This window comes from Argentina silus (genome assembly GCF_951799395.1).
Source record: "Argentina silus genome assembly, chromosome: 1".
Classification (NCBI taxonomy): Eukaryota; Metazoa; Chordata; class Actinopteri; order Argentiniformes; family Argentinidae; genus Argentina; species Argentina silus.
Window position 1 is genome coordinate 18317252 of NC_139655.1, and position 27140 is coordinate 18344391.

The following is a 27140-nucleotide window of genomic DNA, read 5'->3' on the forward strand; positions in this document are numbered from 1 at the left end:
CTCTTTTCAGAAAAGGAGAGTCTATTTGTCTCTCTGGCTAATCGCTAACGGCCTGTAATTGACACAAATTGAATGGTCGTTGATGCTGCAGACACACATACTCACACACGCATGCGCACACACAGTGACTAGCCGGATGAAAGGCTGGCAGTAACTGTGAGGTATAAGGCCAAGGCTGGGCGATGTCAATGGGAACACGCTATGAACAAGCAATTCATCTGTGATTGCAAATTACACTGATCTGCTGAGAAGGCAAACAAACTGATTGAGGGAAATTAATGTTGTCACTATTCAAATGTTAATTGGTGCAACCAAATAATGAGTTGGATTATTTGTTGCATGTTACACCCGTATGTTTGTGACTTCATATGTGGGAGCATAATCTAGCAAGGGGCCATTTCTATTGAAATTGTGCATAACAGAGTCTGAATGTAATGAAGTTTCTTTAATTATTTCTTATAATGCTGGTCTATGTTCAGGTGCCAGGTGTGTGCGGGTCTATTGTGAGTTGAAAAGAAAAATAAATAAATAAAATTGCATTGTTGGATCTGTCAGAAATATTCTAATACATAGGTTTTGTGGTTCTGTGGCAGCATAGCAACTCTGGGCATCCTTCCTCCATTGTACGGTGTACACACACATGCACGCACAAACACAAATGCGCACATACCCAAATGCACGCACGCACACATACATCCACGCGCACACACACACAAGCCTTCGAAAACTCACTTGCAACACATAGAATCCTAGCCCCACTCCAGTCTAATGCCTAACCAGTCTACACCAGGGATCCTCACTAGTCCTGGAGGGCCACGGTGTGTCCAGGCGTCTGACCCTGCCTGGCGCCATCGTACCTGATTCAACTAGTCAACTGATCTGCAAAACCTTCATGAGCTGAATCGGGTGTGTCACCGCCACTCTCTCTCTCTCATGCTACACCTGTTGATAGTCAGCGGGGGTTTCATCACAATACATCTACAACAGGCCAGTTCCCAATAGCAGTGTGTGGCTCAGACATGTGCCTCTTAGAGTAGTGGTAGAGAACCACTATTTGCCACGGCGTTGGCTCCTCTGGGGGAACGTCAATCAGAGCGCACCGGCCCAGGCACAGCTGGCAACCATCAAGGGCGATTGCGTGCCACGACAGGGAGAGACAACAAAAGCCTCAGTAAAACTCGACTCGAGGGGGAATGGAGGCTTACTGAGAGCCAGAGGTTACATCGCCGACAACGAAACCGCCGGGTAACGCAATAGGCTCCCAGTGGCACCTAGAGTAGGCGGGCTCCCGAGAGAGCCCTAAAAGACTTGATTTATAGTTTATCCATTTCCCCTGTCCCCCAACCTGTAATAAATGGGCCGGTGTGAGTTTGTCTGCTGCCCTTTGTGTGTGCACAACCACACACCACAAGTTAAACACACACACACACACACACACACACACACACACACACACACACACACACACACACACACACAAACACACGCATACATAGAAAGATGTTTGTCCACTCTAATGGCTGGACATTTCACAGCTCTGAATGGAAGTCTAATTGTGACACTCAAAGATTGTATAGAGTGAAGCAGACAGGTGTCATGACACACTTTCATGTTCTGCTTTTCTCTCGAAATCTCACTCTTTATTTCTCTCTCTCTCTCTCTCTCTCTCTCTCTCTCTCTAAGAGGATGTCAGTGCAATGATGGAGAGGGAGACACGCGCCTGTTAAAACACAAGTGTGTTTCCCGACAACGGCCGTCCGTCAGGGGGACATTTTTACTGGGCAGCCCTGTCAGAGGGAAGAGCCCAGCCAATCGGGCACTGGGGATTTATGACTGATGGGGGACTTGGCCACTGTTGTTGTCTCCTAAATCATCTGCCCTCCCATCTCCTCGCCTCACTGGGCAATAGTATTCAGCAGTATAGCAGTTATATAGCATTCAACTGGCTCATGTGCTGTGGTCAAACACTCCCACTCAAACCAAAAACAAAGGAAATGGCCACCATTTACAAAAAAAATTAACAAAATCTATTGCTCAAGTTAATAGCTAGCTAAAAACTTACAGTATTAGCTTTTTTTAGTCACTACTTACTCCATTGGAGGATGAAGCGGCAAAGCACAGTGCAACAAATAGAATATAAAAAGCTGTTATGTACTTTAAATCTTAGCACACAGCCGCTTACCAGCCCATGTCCCTGAATGGACACCATTGATTTGAGGTCTTTATTTTTGTTTACCTGCTTACACACACACACACACACACACACACACACACACACACACACACACACACACACACAGACACACACACACACATACACACACACACACACACACACACACACACACACACACACACACACACAAAATGCCTTCCCTCTTCCTCTAGTGAAAAGCATAGCAGTCAGCAGGTGATGAGAGGAGGTGGGGGATGGAGGGAAAATGGCCACAGCTCTGAGTAATGCCATAGTAAATTGTACCGGATGGCAGGTCAGTGAAAAAAAGGAAAAACACGCTGCTCAGTCTGAGCACTCAAGTGGCTTCTCCTATCAGTTATTCAAGAGGATTGACAGAGAGCAAGAGAGTGGGAGGGAGAGACAGAATAGAGGACAGAAAGGGAAAGGGAGGCATAGGCAAGAACAGCCAGAGTAAGATGACTAAGAGGATGATGAGAATGATGAGGATAATGATAATGATGAAGATGAGGATGATGATGATGAATATTTTCTTCCTCTCTGTCCTGCTTCTATTTTCATCTTAATACACTCGTATCTCTAACCCTTGGGGAAAAGTGTACTATGAGGAGGGAAAAGTTGACACAAATGTTTTAATCGAGTTATGCTCCATGCAGTTTATTTTAGATTATAACGCAAAAACACGCAAGCCCTGCTACACCAAATTTTCATTAAATCTAATCTCCTCCCAATCATTGTCACAATGTAAGTCATACCAGGTGGAAACTAAAGCTGTTTTAAAAAAGAGCAACTAAATGAAGTGTGTGTGTGTGTGTGTGTGTGTGTGTGTGTGTGTGTGTGTGTGTGTGCGTGTGCGTGTGCGTGTGCGTGTGCGTGTGTGTGTGTATGCGCGCGTGTGTGTGCGTGCATGTGTGTGTGTGTGTCAGATGAGTTCATGTGAGGCTGGCCTGCCTCTGGGAAGAACTGTAAGGTAAAAATGTACTTCTCTACCACAGTGTGATCCTCCATAGGGGATTTACCAAGTGATTGGTCCACAACTCACAATCAATTACCAGCTCTGTGGGGGAGGAGGGGGACTAATCTTCCTCTATTCGTCTCGCATAATGGAATAGACCTGGCATTGTAGAAATGACATTTCCTCTCCACAGAATAATGGAAGTGCCATATAATAATGGAAGCTTGGACACAAGGACATGTGTGGAGCATAGCAGGCTGAACACACACAATGGTGACTCTATTGCTTGAATGACAGATGTGTCTGTCAGGGATGGTGTGACTACGGTCAGAGCTGAGGGACATTGTATTCTAATGCTTGAAGCAAGTCATTGGTACAACAAATGGTACAACATTGCTATACTATTCAATGTGGCTAATCACAAAATGCTGGAGTACACGCACACATGCATGCACGCACGCACGCACGCACGCACGCACGCACGCACGCACGCACGCACACCAGCACCATCTATCTCCCTCCTCTGGGGATGTGGTCGATAGCCATTACGCTGAGGCCCGCCTGATCGATGGTGAGCCAATTTGCGGCCAGCGGAGGCATGGGCAGCGCATGGCCACAGCTGTTTAAAGACATCAACTAGGAGATGTGGCGTCACTGACACAACGTGCCTACCTCAGGGACGAGGCCAATCATGACTCCAACCAATCAACAACAAACTCCCGACCAAGCACTGGTTAATTCCCTCTGACTGAAAAATTATGATTATTGGTTATTATTGATTATTTGAGTGTAGCATAGGGCATCCCCTGGTTTGCTATGATTTTATTTGGAATTAATGTTTTATTATTAAATTATATTTGATACAGAATTGTACTGTCACATTTGGTCCAGGTCTATGGCCATCAAAGTGTTCCTCTCTCTTTGTCATTTGACCTCAATCTGTAAGGGTTTCCTGTCTATTCACTGATGAAGTGAAGAGATTCTATGGGTGATCAAAGGAAAAACAGCAAACTGGTTTTCACACAAAAGGGATATGACCTTTACTGTTGGTAATCCTTCATTTTTATTTCAGCACCAATGGTAATATAAGAGCATTTTAATGAGATATTATGCCTCTAATGCCTTCCTCTTTATATTTATCTCAACCTCAGTGAACACAGTGCTACTTACTTGTATGGCGAGGGTGTGATTCTGAAGAGGTATGTACAGTATGACATAGGGCCTAACTGTATGTCACTATGTTGCTCATTAGTTATTGGCTAAAGTGTGAGTGTCTCTTTTCCCTGCAATTGCTAATGATGATAGGTGTGGATAACACTGCAGCTAAGAAGACATTTAACAGAAGTAATTTTGTTTTAGCACTACTTAACAATGCACTGGGAAGTTCTCTGTGAGTCACATGGGGAGGACATTGATGGTCTTTCATATTGCATCTCAGACTACATTAACTTCTGTGTGGAGAACACTGTACCTACTAGGACGGTGTGGTGTTTTCCCAACAACAAGCCTTGGATTACAAGTGACCTAAAGGCCCTCCTCAACAACAAGAAGAGAGCCTTCAGGTCTGGTGACAAGAAAGAATTGAAGCGGGTGCGAAGGAAGCCCAAGGAGAAGCTGAAGGAGACCAGGGACACCTACAGGCAGAAGATGGAGGACAGCCTGCAGGACAACAATACAAGAGAGGTGTGGAGGAGCGTGAGGAAGATCACTGGCTACAAGCAGGCTGACAACCTGCAAGTAGCTGGAGATCTGGACAGGGCCAATGCGTTGAACCAGTTCTTAAACAGATTTGACTCGGGGGATCATTGTCTCCCTCCCCCCAGCTTCACCAGCCCTGCTCAGCTACCGGACCAACCCCCCCCCCCCCCCACCCTGTCATTCACACCTCTCACATACCCCTTTGTCCCATCCAGTGCCCTCTCCCTTCCCTCTCCCTCTCCAGCCCCTCTGACTCCATTCACACCTCCCTTCCATTCCCCTCCTCCTCCAGCCCCACCATTTCCTCACTTCACAACTCTTTAGTGCCCCCCATCATTCTGCCCCCCGACACCAAAGCCACAGCAACCACCCCCCGCTCCAGTGTCTTCATCAGTATGGATCAGGTGAAGAGAGAGCTGGGGAAACTCCACACCAGGAAGGCTGCAGACCCTGACGGTGTGAGACTGTGGGTGCTCAAAGTCTGCGCGGACCAGCTGTGTGGAGTACTCCAGTACCTCTTTAACCTAAGCTTCAGTCTGGAAAAGGTCAACATCTTGCCTGGTACCGGTACCAAAGAAAAGGAACCTCAGTGTTCTGAATGACTATAGACCGGTAGCATTGACATCCCACATCATGAAGACCATGGAAAGACTGGTGCTAGCACACATGAGGCCCCTGGTGAAGACATCCTTGGACCCCCTGCAGTTTGCCTACCAGGCAGACATTGGTGTGGATGATGCCATCATCTACCTGCTACACAGAGCTCATTCCCATTTAGATAAGGCTGGCAGCACTGTGAGGGTCATGTTCTTTGACTTCTCCAGTGCATTTAACACCATACAGCCCTTACTACTTGCGGATAAACTGCTGAGGATGCAGGTGGACTCCCCCATTGTCTCCTGGATTACCAATTAGGTGACCAACAGGCCACAGTTTGTACGGCTGCAGGGATGTGTGTCAGACTGGGTGGTGAGAAGCACTGGCGCCCCCCAGGGGACAGTTCTGGCTCCCTTCCTCTTCACCCTCTATACCCCGGACTTCAGGCACAATACAGATACTTGCCATCTGCGGATGTTCTTGGATGATTCTGCTATTGTGGGATGTGTCAGTGGAGGCCAGGAGACCGAGTACAGAGGACTGGTGGACAGTTGCTACTCAATATCAGCAAGAAAAAGGAGATGGTGGTGGACTTTAGGAAAACTAGGGTCCCCCTTTCTCCTGTTTCCATCCAGGAAGAGGATGTGGAGGTGGTCCAGAGCTACAAGTACCTGGGGGTACACCTAGAAAATAAACTGGACTGGACTGGTAACACAGATGTCCTGTACAAGAGGGGCCAGAGTTGGCTTTATTTCCTGAGGAGGCTCAGGTCCTTTGGCATGCGCAGGACTCTGCTGAAGATGTTTTTCCAGTCAGTGGTGGCCAGCACAGTGCTGTATGCGGTGGTATGCTGGGGGGGGGGGGGGGGGGGGGCAGCATCAAGGAAGGTGATAACAAGAGGCTGAACAAGTTTATTAGGAAAGCTGGGAGGAGGTGACTAATGGGAGGATGAGGACCAAACTCCTGGCCATCATGGACAATCCCTCCCATCCCCTACATGACACTGTGGCAGAGCAGAGAAGCTCCTTTAGCAACATATTACTACAACCACGTTGCACTGTGGAGTGCTATAGGAGATATTTTCTGCCTGCCGCAATAAGACTGTACAACTCCTCCTCCGGCTGGCTCGATCGGGGTGATCAGAGTCAGGCTGGGGGATGTTAAATCATAAATCATCATCATAAATCATCTATTTTATTATATTATTCTATTCTATTGTCACTTTATTTTGTTGTTGTTGTTTGTGATGTGAGCTGCTGTAACCCCCTTGGGGATCAATGAAGTATCTATCTATCTATCTATCTGGAGTTTTAAGAGGTAACGACATCCTACTCAGTAGTTCAGGGTAAATTGAAACAAAATTCCACAATACTAAATTGGAGTCCGTACGATACAGTCTCATTTCTGTCGAAGAATAAGGAATTATTTTCCCAGATGTGATTACATTATCACATTGTGGTAATTGAAAAAAGAAACAACACATTTGTCAGGCACCATTCACTTTCCTATGAATGGGTCCCCATTGGAGGGTTTATTTTTACACATTCGAGCCATAGCTTTATCCTTCAGAGAGCATATGCCTTGATGGGGAACTCAGAAACAATGGCTAGCACTAGCACCGTGGCTCGCCTGCTAAGACATGCAGAGGTTTTGTATTGTGGGAGGATTAGCACACAGCGCCACAGAGAAGCTGGGTTTTCACCGGGAAGCAGTGTTATGACTGAACCTCGATTACGGGATGATCAAACAGTTAATCTCAATTTTACTGTTGGCAAGCAGAGCCCTAACTAAAATGTGTGTACCTGCCTCTTTCTCTCCCCTGCCCTCCCACCCACCCTTCCTGTTGTGCTTCAATTCGTCCTGCTTTGAGAGAAAACAGAACTTGTTTGCATATTTAAGGAACGTCTGGAGAACGAGACAGCAGTAATAGGATCAGGTGTGACTAATTACCTCTCTTCTCTGGTTCTGTGCTGCTTAAAAATGTTTTTATTATGATGTTGTTGTTTTTTTCATCCCTCCTTCCCTGCATTAAATGATGACATTATTATCTTTGACACTGGCATTTCATTAGCATAACGAGGCTGAGATATCCCCTAAGGGGAGTGAGTGGTAGTGTTTATGTTTATGTTTACAGGAACCACTTTCCTTCTCAACATGACCAGCGCTATTTTCTTCAGTGTCATCTTAAAGGGGAAAAAGACATGGGCCATCACATCCACCAAACATCCACAAACCACTAAAGACATGCCTGTTATCGTATTCCTCTAATATACATATGCCTAACCACATGTGTACAATGTCTGTGTTAAAGTGTATCCATTGTGTGCTGAGCTACTACTATAGCTATACTGTTGCTCCAGAGCTCTTATTGGAGAGTGATGTGGTACTGTAGATACAAAGAGGGAAAATGAATTCCCATCAGCAATACAAGGATTACAGTTCCTCCCTACAGTTCCCTCTCTCCAGATGTATCAGACCCAAATACTAAAGGCCACTTTGTTTGCATGCCTGATTTGAGGCTAATGTCCTTTGGTAGGATAAAAGTGGGACACATCTAAATAGCCCTTGAACAATACATGAGAGAGTGTGGGGGAGAAAAAATAGAAGTAAATGTCAGGCAATAAGCTAAGCCACAAAGTACCAACGCCTTTTCACATCAGGCACGGGGGATGTGTTTAATAGAGGAAAACATTCCTTGCTTTTGAATTCATTCAGGGCTAATTAGCGCGAGGCTAGCCACAGAGGAACAGTGGTGTAAGGGAGTCGTCTCACATTGGAATAAAGGGGTTGTATAGCTCTGAATAGCCAGACCAGAGTACACCTAGTAAACAGGGCACTAAAATCAAACTACCTGATTATTGGTGCCTGAAAGCATTACAGTTCAATATTCATGACTAATAAAAGGGGCAATTTTGGGGGGGTAAAACAGCTAAGAAATGGGTCTGAAGAAACTTCCCGTCATTAACCAAAGTACCCAGAGTGAGGTCCATAGATGTCCATTTACATTTACATTTATGGCATTTAGTAGAAGCCTTTATCCAAAGCGACTTACGACAAATACATTTGTTTAAGTAAGTGAATCATCTATCCATCAGTCATCATAAGATAAAATAATCAATGCTCAGACCAGGGGCCATAGGCAGTCACAATGCTCGAAGAAGGAAACATTTTTTTTTATTAACAGGAGAGAAACTTGTACAGGGGGGTAGTGGGGGTGAAGAGGTCTTTAGGAGGAGGAGGAGGAGGAGGATTTGTTGATGTTAGTGTAGCAGTGTAATCATTGAATTAGATCAACACCATGCACAACATAATTCACTGGTTGTGTTTAGTCAGGACATGTTGTTAAGTCATTAACTGATGTTCAGGAGGAAGGGCCACACTTGAACATAACCTTCCACTGCTAACTCTCCCTAAACCTTCCATACCTAAACATAACAACCTATATATTTGTGTGCGCTGCCACTCAACAAGAACCAGCTGCGTAACATATCCATAACGATATACATAGCTGTTACCTCTCTCCTTGATCACCAAACCGCTAGTATTTAATGCCACACAACATAACCTGCCATCAACTCTAGAGAGATGGCCTGACAACATCTTGAGACTCCAAGCCAAACCCACAGTCCTTAATTCAATGTGTGGTCTGCACCTTGTGGATTAAGAATCATTCTAATACCACATTTTGTATTTTAAAGAGCTAAATACTGACGGACGTAGTGGTTAAATGTGGAGTGCATTGCAGATTGAGGGTTGCTTCAATCTTCATCACCCACTCTGCAAATTTGTTTTTACAGAGGACGGAAAGCTCCTGTCTTTTTCTTATGGTCCTGTTTTTGCAATCAGTATGTTTTGACTGAGAAATTGATGTGAAGTTGTCAATTTCTGCCTTTGCAGCTGTATTATAACTGTACGGTTTCAATGGACTTTTGGGTTGGGGTTATGGAGTTTGGAGTTTTTTCTTAAACCCAACACACACACACACACACACACACACACACACACACACACACACACACACACACAGGAGAGCAACGTGTTTGCCTCTCATCCATTATCCACATTATAATGCATTGACTGCCCACATTCAGCATTGTTATCAACATCACTGGCCTATACACTTACAATTACATTGTTTACAAACAATGTAGTAAAAGCTTATATTTGGTTTTCTGATGGGGCAAGCTAGTTGAAGTAAGCTGAAGAGGCATTTATAAGTTGTATTCTGCAAGAATCAATGACTACTGTATATACAGTAACATTCATTTAAAATGTAGTCAAACAATGGATGAACCAATCACAGACTGCTCCTTTAATCTGCATTTATTAGCCTCAAGACAAGCAATGACTGTGATGTCACACAGAATGGCTAATGCTGTTTATATATCGGCCAGACATCCATTTTAGATTCTGCTCTCTAGGCTTTCAAAAACAAGGACAGAGCTTCACTGTAGCCCTACGCCTGTGTGTCTTTAGCATTTGACTGTAGTAGGTTACCACCACATACCAAACAAAACCGTGTGAACGTTTCTCTCTCTCACAACTCATTTTATCTGAGCAATTAAACACTGGTAAGCCTTGAGACAGTTTTGCTTCCTAGTGCCATCAGGGATGTGCTTAAAACAAACACACCTGAATAGGCCCAGGGAAAGGCCCTTCTGAACATAGTTCTTCAGTGTTTGATCCACAGTGTAACTCTGTGTGTGTGTGTGTGTGTGTGTGTGTGTGTGTGTGTGTGTGTGTGTGTGTGTGTGTGTGTGTGTGTGTGCGTGTCTAGTGTCTAGTGTCTAATGTCTAGTGTATGTGCATTAGATGGCGATAGAGATGGAAGGTGCCAATGTCTTGGTTGGAGATTTGGCCATGGAGGACTTCAGAGCATGGTTTTGAATGTTCAATAAGACTAGGGGATTCTGCATAGAAACATCATTCCCCAGCAAAGGTCCACTGAAACAAGATTTACAACTATTTCTCTTCCACAGTGCAGCCTCTTTATCCCTTCAGGCTAGTGCCTGAGATAAAGTGCCATAAATAAATAAATAAATGAATGAATAAATAAGAATAAAACAAAACAAAAGCTAACAGATTAATAATATCGACGGAGCTCCACTCCACAGGAATGAATACAGTGTTTATAGTAATGCCTCAACGAGCGTGTAAGCTGGGAGCCACCATATTTCCAATGAATATCAAAATGGCTTCCCCCTCCTTGTCTTCAAATATTGCTGGGCCTCCTGGTTGATTTACAAAGATGAATCGTTCAATAGGGTGTCTGTAATTTCACACATTTGGAATATGCAAAAGGTATTCCTTTCTCACTCTTGTAACGCAGTTCTTTAGCGGGAGGGCAAGAGCATGGTTGACGCATGCTTTATTTCTATCAGTTTATGAGACAGTGGAGTGAGTAGAGTACATGAATAATAGTCAGGTCATGAATAACTCACAGGTGAGCTCACCGTCCTAGAGAGGTTTGAGGGTGTACAGGCTTTGATTCCAGCAAAAACATGTTTCAAACATAACTAACCATGGTCACCTGTTAAGGCCCTTGGGCCTCAATCTGCAGACAGGATACTGGTACACGCCTAGAATCCCCATTGAGCTAAGACCACAATCTCTCTCTCTCTCTCTCTCTCTCTCTCTCTCTCTCTCTCTCTCTCTCTCTCACACACAGACACAGAGTAGAGGCTCTGTTTCTGCACCCACTCCCTCTCTCCCTGCCCAGCCCTCCACCCCTCCTTTGCCCATCTGCGTCAGAGGGAGAGCGTTCTTCTCCCTCAAGTGTCCCGCCTCACTCAAGAGTCTAAATACCACATCAGGGAACTTTCACTTCTCTCTAGTCTGGAGCCTGCAATTACCCAGCTCCAGTCTCCACACTGTAACAATAGTAAGCACATTCCCACTTAAATGCCTTTTAACCAGAGCTATTATTTTAAGAGGATTTATCCAGACAGGGGTTTTTAGGGGGTGAGAAGCAAGAGGCATCTCTGTGAAGCGATCATCATCATATCACTGATGAAAGTCAAGTGCACCTGTTGTATTTTATCCACGGTTGGACTGCCGGTAGAATTCTAAACAGAGACACTCCTTGAGGAGAGATATGTTGTTTCTTGTTTTTGTCAATGTTGTTGTTATTTTTTCTCTACCATCTCTTAGAGGTGGATTTAGTTTATAATCAGACTAGCCTGGGAAATTGCCTAGGGGCCTGCCATGCCAACATCTGCTGAAGGAGAAGATCATCTTTCAAGGTGAAGAGGATGGGATGGCACGGGTGCTGCTGCTGCCAGCCTTTTGTTAGGCTTCATTTCGCCTCCTGTCCACTCTTGTTTGGCGGGCGGATTTACACTTGGCACTGAGAGCGGGTTTCTCTGTACCCTAACCTGAACATCACCCAACTTCCTGTGCAGGCATACATTTGAAAGCTGAACAAACAGAATAAAAAATGAATAAGTAAGTGTGCACGCAGATGTGCGGGTGTGTGTACACACACACACAAATACATGATCATACTCAGAGGACACTGTTAACCACAGAACAAAAGCAACTTTTAAGCATATGTTTGGCCATGTTTGAGTACATGGCACTTTCTGCACTTTCTGTTTCTTTGGTACATGACAAAGTGCATCGACGTCTGAGTGGGGTCCCAGAGTGACTGCTTCAGTCACATCCATGTGGAAAGTGTTAGCTGCATGTAAGAGGACAGCTCAATTTTGACATGACTATGATTATCTATCTTTCATAAGTCACAGATGTGTATCTTATTCAACTTTCTCTGCTGAAGTGGTTTCATATTTCAAAGAGCATGGCATGGGTACCCCACTTAAACAAGAGTAGAATTCCACTAAATGCTAGAGAGGATATGCTGTAGCACCCCCTACCTTTGAGGTCCAGGTTGCGTGCTCCATTGGAGTGCTGGGTGACGGTGCGTGAGTCGATCTTGAGCGTGTGCACATTATTGGCATCCCGGGAGACCACTACATTGTGCCACTGGTTGTCGTTGAGCGGCTTGTCGGAGTTGCCCTTCATCAGCGAGGGTCCATTGCCAAGGTCAAAGACATAATGGACGTACCTGTGGAAACAGAGAAGTCAGGTGAGAACATCAGAATAACAGTGTATGGTAGTGTATCTGTGTGTGTGTGAGAGAGAGAGAGAGAGAGAGAGAGAGAGAGAGAGAGAGAGAGAGATATTTAGTCTTAAATAAAGCAGAGGAACTTTAAAGTTAAACTCCAGCAGTTGTTTAACTTCCTAATTTGGTGAAAATGTTTTCCAGGACGGATATTTTAGATTTGTCCTATCCACTCCAAACTGTCAAGTGTAACAATTCTGAGACCGTGAACGTCAAGTCACGACTTGAGACATTCTATTTTAGGAAATATTTCTAACTTTAAGCAAAAACTATACATATTTCCATTAGAACTATCATTTTGGACCAAAATCATTACAGAACATCATGGGTAAGCATAAAGATTTGTTTTGTAGCTTGAAAAGTTGGCATATCACTGGAGTGGGCCTTTAAAACCAAAACAATGTCACCCAGGGCCCCAATTTACTTCCGCTAAAGAGTGCTGCCTGCGCAACAATAAAACCATGTGCAAAGACCGTTTTGGTCATTTGGCTCCAACCAACACAAACTTTGCAACAATATAGGCAGAGCAGTAACTGGGAGTGTTCAGAGGGTTGGCAAGGGGAGTGGGACAATTCCATGTTCAATAATTACCAAAAAGCGAAAATATACACTTATTTGATCATAACGGGCACAGCAGTTGTGACGGATAATCCCTCATAACACCAGTACATCCTCTACAAAATATATGGAAGTAGGCCTAGTGTATATTCTTGCATTATGAAATTATGTATGCTTTATTCCCTAAAACATGAATGACCGATGTTGCATACATTGATCGCCTCCGCGCTCTGTCCAATTACTAATGAAATCATGCAACCCTTGTCTTTGATAGGGTATAAAATCAAATAGAACGTTTTAAATATTGTATACTGTACAGATTACAGGAAAATATGCATACCTACTTCATAGAAAATACATTTTGAGAGCCTTTACGCACAAACAAAAAATATGGTTGTTAGAATCACCCACTTCTTTAATCCATGGTAATATTAGGAGGGGAGATAATATAAACGAGCATACAATAGGCCTATATAAGAGTACCCTCCACGCATGATAGCCCCCACTGATCATTGGAACTGTGTGCATTGTAGTTTCAACAGGTTAATGTGCTCAACAATGATATTGTGTCCTTTCCTAAAGTATGTATTTATTTGTATCTTGAATATTGTCCACTATTGCCAGGGACCCTAAGTAGGCTACAGTTCTAATAACTATACAGTCGTGACAGCGTTTAAAGAGAGGAAACAAAAAGGTAAATTCAATGATGTAATGGAATGCATGAAGGCAAATGAAGTAAGACTAAACCTAAGTGGCAGTTGACAATGGTTATAACTGGGGGTTGCTGATGGGCAGTTCTGTGTAAAAGGACCCATGCCAATTAAAAATGTGAAATTCATCAGAGCATATCAAACTGGGTGTCAAATGAAAACTAAGGGTCTATATTTTGGGGGAAATAAAGTCAGAAATACATTTCTTAACCATCTCCCATCATAGAAATAGGGATAAGCAAAGGCTTGACTTCTACCAGAAAAAGTATTAAAAGGTGTTAGGAAAAACATCAAACCTTATTGATGTTCAAGTATTGTACATACGTTGGTAAACCAATACCAACACTTATATTTCGTTTTTAAGAAATGGTTTGGCTTCTGTAAGATTACAAATCATTGCCCAGTCTCTGGGTTATTTGGGTCACCCACATAAATGGAAGATACTTTCAAATGTCTCTGCCTCATGAGGAGTGAGTATAATGGAAGTTAACAAAAGTAAGAAGAGTAAAGGTAGAGATACCATATACTTGTAGTGTTTTTACTGATATCAATTTAGTTTATGAACTAGAAGAATAAGTTCCAGAAGAAACTTTGTGGGCTTGCAAAATCTTATTTTGGTATTGGAAAAAAGGTTTAAAAATGTTTCGATAGATAGATAGATAGATAGATAGATAGATAGATAGATAGATAGATAGATAGATAGATAGATAGATAGATAGATAGATAGATAGATAGATAGATAGATTTGCTGGATAGTTGAAAGAAAGTGAGATGGTCTTATTATGGTAGCAGATAAAGAGAGAGATGGTTGGTTGGTTGGATAGATAGAATTTTAGATAAATAGATAGATAGATACAGTAGTTAGATAGATAGAAAGGATGAGCCAGGGGTAGTTCATTGGAGAGAGTAGAGAGTTGGTTGGTTAACCAGAATAGAGTTTTTGGAGTTACAAAATCATAATACTTTAAAAAGTGTAATAGGCATCAGAAAGCTTTTATAAGGGTTGATTAAACATTTCTGGGTGGTTGAAAGAGTGTGAGAGACTTATCATGGTAGCGGATACAGTAAAATAGTTTGATTGGTTGGTTGGATGGATGAATGAATAGATGAAAGAGAGGATGATAGATGAGAGAGGGGAGGTAAAGATGGATCAATCCAATTAAGAGGTTAATCAGTATAGGTTATACTGAATGAAGCAGTAGTGACTGGTGTAAGGAATAAAGGATGATGCTTGGTATTTGAAAGGTAAATATAAAGTTGGAAGGGCTGCGCGAAAGGATGAATACTGGGGCACTGGGGGAGAAGTGGGCTGCATCGGTCATTTACTCTTTCTTTTTTTTTTTTTTTTTTGGCATCTTTTCGTATCTTTCTTTATCACCGCCCACAGATCGACCGGGCGGAGACCGGAATTCTCCAGTGTTCCAGATAGCCAGTCCACTACTGCCGTCATTCTGTTACCGGATGTAAATCCACTTCACCTACTGTAGCTCAACAAACAAAAGAGATATACCAATCATATGATACCTAACACCCCACTACTTCTGCTGACATATCTGAATCTTAATTTGGAGCAGATAGTTTGGGGAAACATGGTTACATAAAAAAACCCTGTGAGATTTTAGGATCATTCCGTTACCAAATTTTTAAGCTGCACAATTCTTAAAGTAAATGTGTTATTTATTTTGCTATCAAGGGTTTTTGTTTGGCATACGTTTGAAATTGAAAAATCTAGTCCAAGGGTCATTCTGTTACATCTCAGCGCTTGGAGATTCCCAGGTTGAATTTGGTGCCAACTATAGGCTTGCTGTGTGGTTAGATAATGATATAGACGCTTATAGACACTAGATAATGATATTATAGACACAAATGCTGCCCGTTATGATCAGATAAGTGTCTATTTTCGCCTATTAGTAATTATTGAATGTGGAACGTAATAGGTGTTTAAATATGCCAACTGGCCCCTTGACATGTCCTACAAAAACTACCATTTACCCTGCTGCACTTTGCGGTGACACAGAATTACCAATACGGTCTTTACACATGGTTATAGTATTGTACAATGCTCTTTAGGGCCCCCAGAGTACATATTATTTTAAAACTAAATACTGAAGAATTCTCAGAAGTGTTGCCAAAAAATACCTAAGAGATATAAAGAACCATATTGCATACTGTGCTGGCAAACAATAAAACATTTTACTGCTCGGTATGTTGGAGAATTTGCCACTTAAAAAATTGCCTCTCACGTTGAAGGCGTTTTGGGAACAAAACTGTCATTTAGTCTATTATTGTTTACGCTATTCAGTGGGTAGCCATGGGACCAAAATGGCTGCATTGAGTCAATCTCCACCTAGCCATGTGATGTTCGGCATTTCAGCACTCCTCTATTGTCCTCCCTGAGCATTCACCAATGGAGGCAGGAGGGAGAGAGAAGAAAAGCTGCATTTCTCTCTCTCTCCCTCCTTGACGGAAGGGAGGTGCTGGGTCGAAGTTATGCGGGCTTCCAGCTGTAATAGCCTGCTGCAGAACCGCAGATTTCCCAACCTCTTTTATTTAAAATGTTGTTTGAGAAACGTTTGCAGACCGTAGCTTGCTCCAGGTTCTTAGAGTGAATAAATACACTTAGAGCACACTGGCTTTCTGGCTACTTCACATTGATACCACAGTTTTTGTCATCAGGGTATTTTATTTAAAGCTTTGAAATGTTAATGCAATGCAGGTCTTCCCACAATCTCCCACAATGTGCACACACACACACACACACACACACACACACACACACACACACACACACACACACACACACACACACACACAGCTAAATTAAACTTGTCCCCCTCCATCTGCCCTGGGGCTGACATGGTGGCATCTTTTGTTCACGCACAAAATGATTGTCTTTCGTTCGCCTAGTGTAGACTATTTTAAAAGTGCAATGTTTATGAAGTGTGTTTACATCAACCTCCCTTGCCTTTGTTCATGCTGAAAGAGATGGTGTTGGGCCTTTGTGTGGTAACAATGCAAGGCGGTGAAGAAGAGAGGCAGGGAGATACAGTACTGTACAGAATACTGTTACAACAATTTTCATATTGAATGTATGAATAACTTTGCAACTGCAGGTAATATAACACCATTAAAAGCCATGCTATTTAAGGTAACCTTTTCTTTAAAGTATTTATCAACTAGATGGCCACATACATATATTCTGTATATTCTTCATTGATAAAGAATAAAGATTATATGCATATACTGTACATCCAGATGGGCATCTGATATTTACAGCAAATAATGTTTTCTCCATCTTTTGTTTCCCTCCAATAAAAATCTGTTTTCAGCATTCAATAGAGCCATAAACCAAACTGATATTGCTCCCTGAGAAATGGAAAGACCTACATCCAACTTCCACTGATTCATAGCACCACTGAACACCAACGAGTGGCTCTCTAACTTATTTTGGTTCAGTCAGAGACATATTTTTTTATTTTATTTTATTCAACAGCTTTCAATGTAGATCATTTTCATTGTCAGGGATAACTTAAACGTGTCTTTTTAACTGGTGTTGGTTACATGCCAATGGAACTATTTTTCATTCTGATTTATGTATAATATCAATATCTATTTATCGAAGCAAGCTAACAGAGAACCAGTTCTAATTTTTTTTGCGCCATCCAAACAAACGTCCAGACCAGACTCACCCTTTAACCAGCTCCACAACGATGAAGTCGCTGCCGTCTCCGGAGTTGAAGAGCAGCAGGCCGTCCGAGGTGGTGGTCTTGAACTGGAAGAAGAGGTGCATGGAGGCGTAGGCCTGCAAAGTGGCTAGCGCTAGGTAGCTGCCTTTCGTTCGAAAAGTCACAGGGTCGGCGATGATGTGGCGCATGCCGAAGCGGGCGTTGAGCTCACAGTAGGAGATGTCGCCGTTCTTACATTGGTCCAGGTAAGGCACCCCGTTGACCGACAACCCTTGAAGGTGTCCGATGAAGTTGGATGGCACCACGGAGATGAAGCGCCGCTCTGTCATGATGCCTGTCTCAATGTTGTGGAACTCCAGTCGTGTGTGGGCACCCGTCATCTGGCCTGGAGGATGAAGGCACAGGGATATGAATGCCACATGTACAGCATAGGGACGTAGGGCCATAAAGATATTTTCTTTTTAAGGATAGTATACTTTGACATGATTGATGTGATACATGGCATAGTTGGTGTGATACTGTATGTGTGGTATCTTAAGTGAGTAAGTGACTGTAAAAAGAATGCATGCAGGCTTTAAACTAGTATGAGGCAGCAACATAGAGGAAATGAGTTTCACCATCAATGGATTATAAGAGCAGCTCAACTTCACCTACATTGTTCCAATCTATCCCTTGGCTATAAGCATGTATAACATGATTTAAGTGCTACCTAGAAATGTGCAGTAATGAGTTAGGTAAGACACTTATCAAAGATACTTCAGCCCCTCAACATTCCTATCCCTGCAGGGTCTCTGTGGACATTTTCTCTCCACCATGGCTAGTTCAAGCTGGCTATCTATCAGCTCTGGCCCTTTACTTCACAGGGTCATTCCTTGCCCGAGGCCTTATCAAGCCTCTCCTACACTCACCTACTGCTTACCTCCTTTTCTAACCTCCTTCTCTCACCTGTCACATTTTCAACCTCCATCCCTCCTTTTTCCAGCCCAGGGGTCGTGGGTAGTGGATACTTGTCATGCCTTCTCTCCATCATTCCTCTCACCTATCAACCCCACCAACCTTCTATCCCTCCATGCCTCCCGCCCAGGGGTGGTGTGGGGGTGGTGGACACTCACCTTCTACAGTCACATTGTCTACGGAGAGCTGCAGGTTCTTGCCTCGCCGCACCACCTTCACTGTGTGCCACTCGTTATCGTTGAGTTTCTGCCCTGCGTAGAGCGTCTCTGGTCCTTTACCTGAGAGAGGGAGAGCTTGGTCACCCAGCTGGCCAACAGATTTTTGACATAGAGCAACTAGCTACTGTACCCACAGGGGAGAGACAGTGAATGGAGAAAACCTGCACATTTACTCTTCATACCATCACACAGACACAGGCAGGTATGCATACTGTCTTCACAAAAAAATATATCCATACTTTCATACACACGACACACACACACACACACACACACACACACACACACACACACACACACACACACACTGTTCTCATGTCCATCACACAGAAGTAACACAGAAAATGAAACTTAACTCTGATTAGAAAACACACTATAACGCACTACAACTATCATAGACAGTAGGAATGAGAGGAAGAACTGTTTCATGTAGATTGCCTGCAGGAGTGTCATGGAACTTCTATAATTGATGTTTTGTATGAATAGTTTGTCCCAGGACTTTGGCAGGCACTTTGAGCAGGGAAGAGATTTAGGACGAGGGGGTTGTCTTGCTCTCCCCCACCACCACCACCACCACCACCACATACTCCTCCCTCATCCACCTTCCTCTTTATTCCCTCACTCCATTGTCTCGCCTCCACCACCACAGGAGACACAGTTTGACGCTGCAACATATGGTGCAGGAGAAATGCTTATTAAAGCCATATTTACAGTAGCAGTTCTCTACCCTCTCTCTCTCTCCAACTGAGCTTTGGCTATTTATAGCCTTCCAATGACACAGCCCAATTATGTCAAGTGTGGCAGGAAGTGGGTGAGTGAGTGAATGAGAGAGAGAGTGAGAGAGAGAGAGAGAGAGAAAGTATAGTTTCTGATGAAGGCAGCGGAACTGAATCTGTCTGTCATTGAGCTGTGGTGAGTCGGCATGATTTGCTTATGGATGTGCAAAGTCATGGTCAGTCGGTGCTAATCGCTCACTAAGAGCTGCAACAGAGTGCCCTTACAGAGTCAAACAAGAAATATCCCTCTGTGAAAAGCACAAGTGAAAATGTATACTGTAAACAATCCACAACACGAACAAGAGGATTTGATGGTTATACTGTAGCACAACCAGGAGGCTACAACAAAGGCTAGCCCTGACAGTGGTCGACTTGCAGTATGTTACGTGGCATTCACCAAGGCAAAAATATTGTTGATTAGAGAGGGAAAATAATGGGTTTGTAAACAAATGCATAATGAGGGAGTCTTCCACTTGGCTGCCAGTGTAACCAGCCTGAAATAGCACATAGCCTCAAGGAGGCCAGTCACTTGCATTAACAATCCACTGAATGTGCTCCAGGGTTTCACTGGACCAAGGGCATGTTTGGCATGGCTGAGACAAAAAAAAAGAGTGAAAAAAAGATAAACAAGTGTTAGCCATCCAACACAGCTAGGGCAGACATTTTGTTTATGCAAGAGGCAGACCCAATATTAGAAATCTCTCCATATTTCCAATGCTAAGGGTGGCCGGCTATACAGGTAGGTACTGCTCGATGATGAAGTGTAGCTTGGTGGAATGTGAGTGGGTGTGTGAAATGATTTAGTTTCAAGGAAAAAGGTTCCATCAACTGATAGCCACCCCCCCCCCTCCCCCAACACACACACACACACACACACACACTCACACACACACACACACTCACACACTCACACCAGCACACACTGGAGAATAGTTTTCCCATTTACCGCTGTTACCCTTTTCCTTGGCTTTTTGTCTCAAGCCACATGAAATTGGATAGAGAGACTTTTAATCACACTGTGTGTGAAGTAAATATGAGGCTAAGTCCCTCACTGCAGAGAAAGAGAGAACAAGAGCGTGACTGATAGAGAGAGAGAGAGAAAGAGACGGAACAATAGTGGTTTGATGTATGACCAGAGCCCTTAACACTAGTCTTACCTACGGGAGGTCTACGGACACAATGTTACAGTATAATAAAATAACTCTGCCATTGTGAAACCCCCCTCCTTCCCTGACATTTCCTAAATGTCTGTTTTACATATTGTAATGGCGTTGTTACAATTTCAAAATCACACATAGAAAACAATCTGTAAGCATTTTCATGACTACCACACCTTGTTGATAGCCAACATCTACATGTCACGTCCTGAGGCACGATTAATACCTGCTCCCAAAAGCGCAAATGGTCCAGTTGAGCTGGCCTTACCGTAGCTTTACCCTCACCATGGTGATTCAAAACTGACCTTACAGTTATGAATGGCTTACCCATTTCAACCATAAACCCTATGTCAAAAATGTGCAGCAGTCCATCAATATTATATCATTTATATGTACAGTAGCTCTTTAAAAGACAAAATGTGGGATTCTAATGATTCTCATTATTGTTTGCATGGTATTGATCTAATTCAATGATTACACTGTTACACTAACGTCAACAAATGGACCTCTCTGGATCTTGCTCTGGGTGCTTTGGTTAGTAATGATGGCCCGGGGCATCTATTGTTAAGAATATTGGGGAGCAGGGAGAATGAATAGGAGATGGTTCCCCCAGGGTTAGGACCCGTGTGTTATTTATCTGGGTTGCCCATAACGGGCCATAAGAGAGCTGCTATGGGACACCAGCAGGCACATCAGGAAATAACATGACTAACAATAGGAGGCTCAATGTCGCTGCAGCCCAGCGGAGTCCCGAGAGGGCTTTGAGGCAGATAGCACTGCAATGGATGCTATTACCTTTAAATATACATTGTAATAATACCAATGATACCAATTATGCACAGTATAGCTACTAGGTAAACCACCAATATATTCTAAACCAAATATTGCTGTTCCACCTGCCTCTACAACTGACAGGTAATTGTAATGCTGATGGTGGCCCATATTCTAATGCCCAGGTAATGACCACTATAAACAAACCTGCAGCTGAGAGTGTAGAGGAAAATCTGGATGAGGATCAGCTTTCAAATCCAGGCTAAACTTTTTTGCCCTATATTTCTCATATTCAAACTGTATATTCCGGTAGATCTCTTTCATTTTTTAACACTTATTTGCCAACACATAGTACTGCCACTCACTCCACGGTGGTGGGTCTGGGTGTGGGAGCTGAACTACGCAGCAACCCAGACCCTCTATTGTCGGAGACAACACACCTGTCCATTCACAGGTTTTGTTTTGGTAATGTACTTTATGTATTTGAAAGAATAAAATGTTTATATCCCAAGATTTGATTGTATGCAATCTGTGTTTTAAAACGTTGTATTGTTTTTCGTATTTGTCTCGTAGGCTACTTTGGATTACCCGTACAGTGTATTTACCTCTGGGTACAATATTCACTATATACACTATAAATTCCAATAAAATTGAACTTAAACTTAAATGAGGTTGTAAGCCCTTAATGCTGCCATGTCAGACAGCAGCACTCATCTCAGTAGAAACAGTAGAACCAATATTAGTGATGTTATTGCTGGTGCCCCATAGCAGTAGCCCCCCGCTCATTAATAAGAGAAGAGATAGTAAAATGCAATTAATTTTCATTGCGCCGCTCTCCTGCTTCTCTTTGTCACTGAGATCAATGGGGGAATAGCTCTGATCACACAAACAAAGGATGATATTTGCTTTCTTTCCCTTGTTCTCTCACTATCATCCTAACTATCCTCCTCTCCCTCTCTCTCTCTCTCTCTCCCTCTCTCTCTCTCTCTCTCTCTCTCTCTCTCTCTCGCTGTAATATGTGTCAGCTCAAGGGGGATGGCACTGACATTTGTGATCTAGTAGAGCATCCGATTTAGGTCCACTGGATCACTCCCATTGACTGTGTGTTGCAAAATAAATTAGATTGCAGACCTTTGCATAATTATCAACAGTCATTCATCAATGATTGCAGTGTTTCAGTGTAAACAACCTTGATTAATGCAGTTGAATCAATGAGAACACCCAGTCAATCAATGGATATGGATCGTCAGCATCAGTCATCATCATGGTGTGTGTGTGTGTGTGTGTGTGTGTGTGTGTGTGTGTGTGTGTGTGTGTGCATGTGTGTGTGTGTGTGTGTGTGTGTGTGTGTGTGCATGTGTGCATGTGTGTGTGTGTCCCAAGCCTTAATGGTGCCTGTCTGGTCACAGTGGCCGTGACCACAGAGATAAAAGTGACGAGCGTATATATACAGGACTGGTTAACTCTCTTATGGCTCAGCTGCAATGATATCAAGAACGAACAATGACTGTGTTTTTGCCCATTCAACTAGACCTGCATGTCCATGTCTATGGCTTCTCACCAACACCTAGGCTATGTTCCAATACCACAGTAGCATACTGTACGACTTAGAATGAAGTCAAGTTTTTGGCTGTGCATTCCAAGTGGTAGGCCCATAGCAAATGTGGACGTTGAAACACAGCCCTAGTCCCTTTTCAGCTATAACCCTGATAATAACAGTCTCAACAGTCATATGTTCTCACAGCACGATGTAAGAAACACAGTTGCGTTGGCCTGGCTACAGTTGGCCTGGCTACCATTACCACGTTGCAGAAAATAACCCCCCGCCGCTGGGGCTGCAAAAAAAATACTGTAGCGAACTGGGAGGAATCCTGACATGGCTGGGAGTCTAATTGGCCATAGCGAAGTCTTCGCTCCGCCTCAGGGTTCACACAGCCACAGAGAGCTCAGGAACTATCAGAGCTAGCGAGAGCGTGCCACGAGACGACAGGGCAACGGCATACGGGGCTGTGCCGTCGTGAGTGATAGCATCACTGGTGTGCTGATTTCTTCTTCTAAACCCGTCGTGACTCACAAGAGAACATTATAACTGCTCCTACTGTAGGGTCATTGAAGCATGTGTCCATAAAGGAGTCATCATTGGTAGGGAGTCAGATACGACTGCAGGGTACACCGTCTGTGTCACTGAGTCAAAGGGTTAGAGCAGGGGGTATCTGTGAGTCTCAGCAAACAAGACACACTCTACTTCAGTGTGTTGAACTGTGTGACAGCCTCAATAGTGTGAGGCTATATTGCTGCATCGACTTTTTATCTAATATGGGCATACACAGTACTATGCTAATATTTATAATACAGCTTTGAAATATGACATACCATTTTTTAAAAGGCTAAAATAAATCAATATTATCTTGTATTAATAATCTCTTGTGGACAGACTGCTGAACAGCAGAATCCAAATGCAGGAGGGAAATCCAAAGTGATGACTAGCTTATGGGACAAACTGCTGTAAGCATCTTTTTTGTGGCATTTGTGTAATTCCACTGTCTTCTCTGGTAAATAGAGTAACTTGAGTTCATAACTTTAGTAGATTCTGAAACTGACTGCATGAATCATTTGCAAGGTCTGACTATAATTTATAGTACCTGCCATTTTAGCCATGGTATAGGAGCCTATCAACACTGCCTGACTCAAATTCCCTGGAAGAGGAAATAATTATGAGACCAACCAGGATATCTGAGGTCAGGAGATTCAGCAGCACAGCCACCCATGCACACAGAGGGATAAAATAGCATTGGACCGCAGTCTAATTAAAATGGGCCTCTGACAAATCCTCTCCTATTTTCCCTCCTCTCATTCTCAGCTCGGCAGCCCCCCTCAGAGGAGAGAGGCAGGATGGAGGATGCAGATGCTGAGCACTTCTGGATGAGTGTAGATCCTGGATGACAGGTATGGATTTCGAAGCTGAATTCAAGCGCAGCGCTGAAAACAACTGCAAATATGCACTCACTGAACACTTTATTAGGAACACCTGTACACCGTCTCATGGTGGAGGTGGTGTAATGGTGTAGGGAATGTTTTATTGGGACACTTTGGGCCTGTTAATACCAATCAATCATCGCTTGAATGCCACAGCCTATTTGAGTATTGTTGCTAACCATGTGCATCCCTTCATGGCCACAATTTACCCATCTTCTAATGGCTACTTCCTGCATGATAATGCACCATGTCACAAAGCAAAAGTCGTCTCTCACTGGTTTCATTAACATGACAATGAGTTCAGTGTTCTACAGTGGCCTTCCCAGTCACCGGATCTGAATCCAATAGAACACCTTTGGGATGTGGTAGAACGGGACATTCACAGCTTGAAAGTGCACCTGAAAAATCAGCAGGAATTGCATGATGCAATCATGTCATCATGGACCAGAATCTCAAAGTAATGTTTCCAACATCTTGTGGAATCAATGCCACAAAGAATTGTGGCTGTTTTGAGAGCAAAGGAAGGCCCTATCCAGTATTAGTATAGTGTTCCTAATAAAGTGTTAAGTGAGTGTATGCTGACTGAGGGGTAATCCACAGAGCCAGGGCCCTATGTGGAATCAAACGTGAGAGGGGGAGAGGAGATGGGGGGTGAAGGGAGGGTGGAGGTAGACTAGAAGTAACACTCCACATCCACTAGTGTCTGCTTACCTAAATAGACAGATGGAATGATCAAAGTGGAGAAGGGTGTGTGTGTGCGTGTGTGTGTGTGTGTGTGTGTGTGTGTGTGTGTGTGTGTGTGTGTGTGTGTGTGTGTGTGTGTGTGTGTGTGTGTGTGTGTGTGTGAGTGTATATTCATGTGTAGTGCAGTAGTGCAGTGGTACAGTGGTACTTTGTGTGAACATGTTTGTATTAGTATTCATGATTATCATTCCACAGTAAGGTAATGGGCCTAAGGCAGTTCCCTGCAATGTCTCCATCTGGGAGGACATACTGTAAACACACGGTTACTGAAGCACGGAATCCAACCATAGAAAATCACAACACACTGTAAACACACACATGTACACACACGCGCATACACACCAACACACAGGAACACAAGGAGACACACACAAATTAAACAATTTTTCTTTGCTGTCCTCCTTAAAAGAGATGATCAAGAGGATAACTTGAAAGAATGACATATTTAGTATATTTCATCACCTCTCTCTCTCTCAGTCTAACAAACACACACCCAAGGTCAGAATAAGGCCAGAGAAGTGTACAACATGTCCAGACACGGAGCAGTGTAAGCACTGCATCACCACTTAGCTACCACCAGGGACCAGATGCCACGCAGAGAGTGGGGTTTAAAGCTAGCGAGGACTAGGCTGTCAACTGCATAATAGTAGAGTGTCTGTGTATGTGTGTGTGTGTGTGTGTGTGTGTGTGTGTGTGTGTGTGTGTGTGTGTGTGTGTGTGTGTGAAATTGTCAGCAAAATGTGTGTGCTTGTGTACAAGCATGTCTAAGTGGATGCTTGAGTACCAACCTGCTGTCTCGTGGCATAAGGCATCTTTGACCATGCCCTGAGGACCATGCCTCTCTCTCCCAGTCTGCTCTGGCCTCGATCTGACCGCTATGCCCTCATGCCCAAAAAGCCCTAGATAAAACACCTATGCAGCTCCAGATTTTGCCATGACAAGAGAGAGAGAGAGCGAGAGAGAGAGAGAGAGAGACAGAGACAGAGACAGAGACAGAGAAAGAGACAGAGACAGAGACAGAGAAAGAGACAGAGAAAGAGACAGAGACAGAGACAGAGACAGAGACAGAGACAGAGAAAGAGTCCATTTGGAAATGAGTTTTAAGTGAGGAGCTGCTGAATGTATAATTAGGACTGAGGTTAACATGTCTCTGGCACAGGGGCACTCAGAGATGCAAATTCAGTGATATGGCCACTCTATCCCTGCAGACAGTTCAACACCCAGGATGCGGCCTACCTTTGTGCCAATTTGTTATATGAGCACATGCAAATGTATTCTGAGCATGTGTGTTTTTGCTTGTGAGAGTTGATGACCAAGTAATTTCTTATGCAAGTGTCTGTGTGTTTGTGCATGCGTAAGTGGGAGTGTATTATTGTGTGTGTGTGTGTGTGTGTGTGTGTGTGTGTGTGAGTGTGTGTGTGTGTGTGTGTGTGTGTGTGTGTGTAACACCACCAGTCTGTTCCATCCCGTGCCCCCGCTCTCCTATCCCATCTGTTCTCTTTGGCATCGGTCCCCTTTGTTGTTTGTGAAGAGGAATACCATCCCTCTTCTCAACAACCAACTCACCTCTCTCTCTCTCTCTCTCTCTCTCATTACTCTCTCTTTACCCCCATAGACCACCATCCCTTTCTTCCCCTCTGCTCTCTCCCTGGCACCCATGTGTTTCTAGAACCCCCAAACCTCTTGCAAGCTCAGTTTATTCGTATGACTGCTCTACAGCTTAATGCTTGAACACTAACATGTTTGTCAAATCCTTTGTCAAGTCGCTATCCAGGCTTATGAATAAAAACTAAATATGCAAGCTTTGATCTTTTTCATCATCTCTTTTTCTGAGTGACACTTTTGTTGAATTATCCACTGATTTCAGCCAGTGGTTTCTCTCTCACCCCCCTAGCCTGTTGCCCCCTCTCATGTTCCTATGACTCTGCACCCCTGAGGGGCGAGTGCCAGTTAGCTGTGCCAGCCTTCCATGGAGCAGATGGGTTCTTTCAGGATGGCATCACACCAGCCTCAATAGGGGGGTGCG

The 27140-nt window shown here is 43.6% G+C and overlaps 1 protein-coding gene across 6 annotated transcripts in view; it reads right to left on the reverse strand.

The window, feature by feature from the left end:
• nrxn2b (neurexin 2b) overlaps positions 1–27140 on the reverse strand; it is a gene marked incomplete at its 5' end in the record, with an annotated part of 459423 nt that overhangs the window by 237931 nt on the left and 194352 nt on the right. For all 6 annotated transcript variants that reach the window (XM_083665752.1, XM_083665751.1, XM_083665749.1 and 3 more), the window contains 3 exons: positions 12317–12507; positions 17522–17903; positions 18631–18750. In XM_083665752.1, the coding sequence (XP_083521878.1) occupies positions 12317–12507; positions 17522–17903; positions 18631–18750 (693 nt within the window). The remainder of the gene's footprint in view (positions 1–12316; positions 12508–17521; positions 17904–18630; positions 18751–27140) is intronic.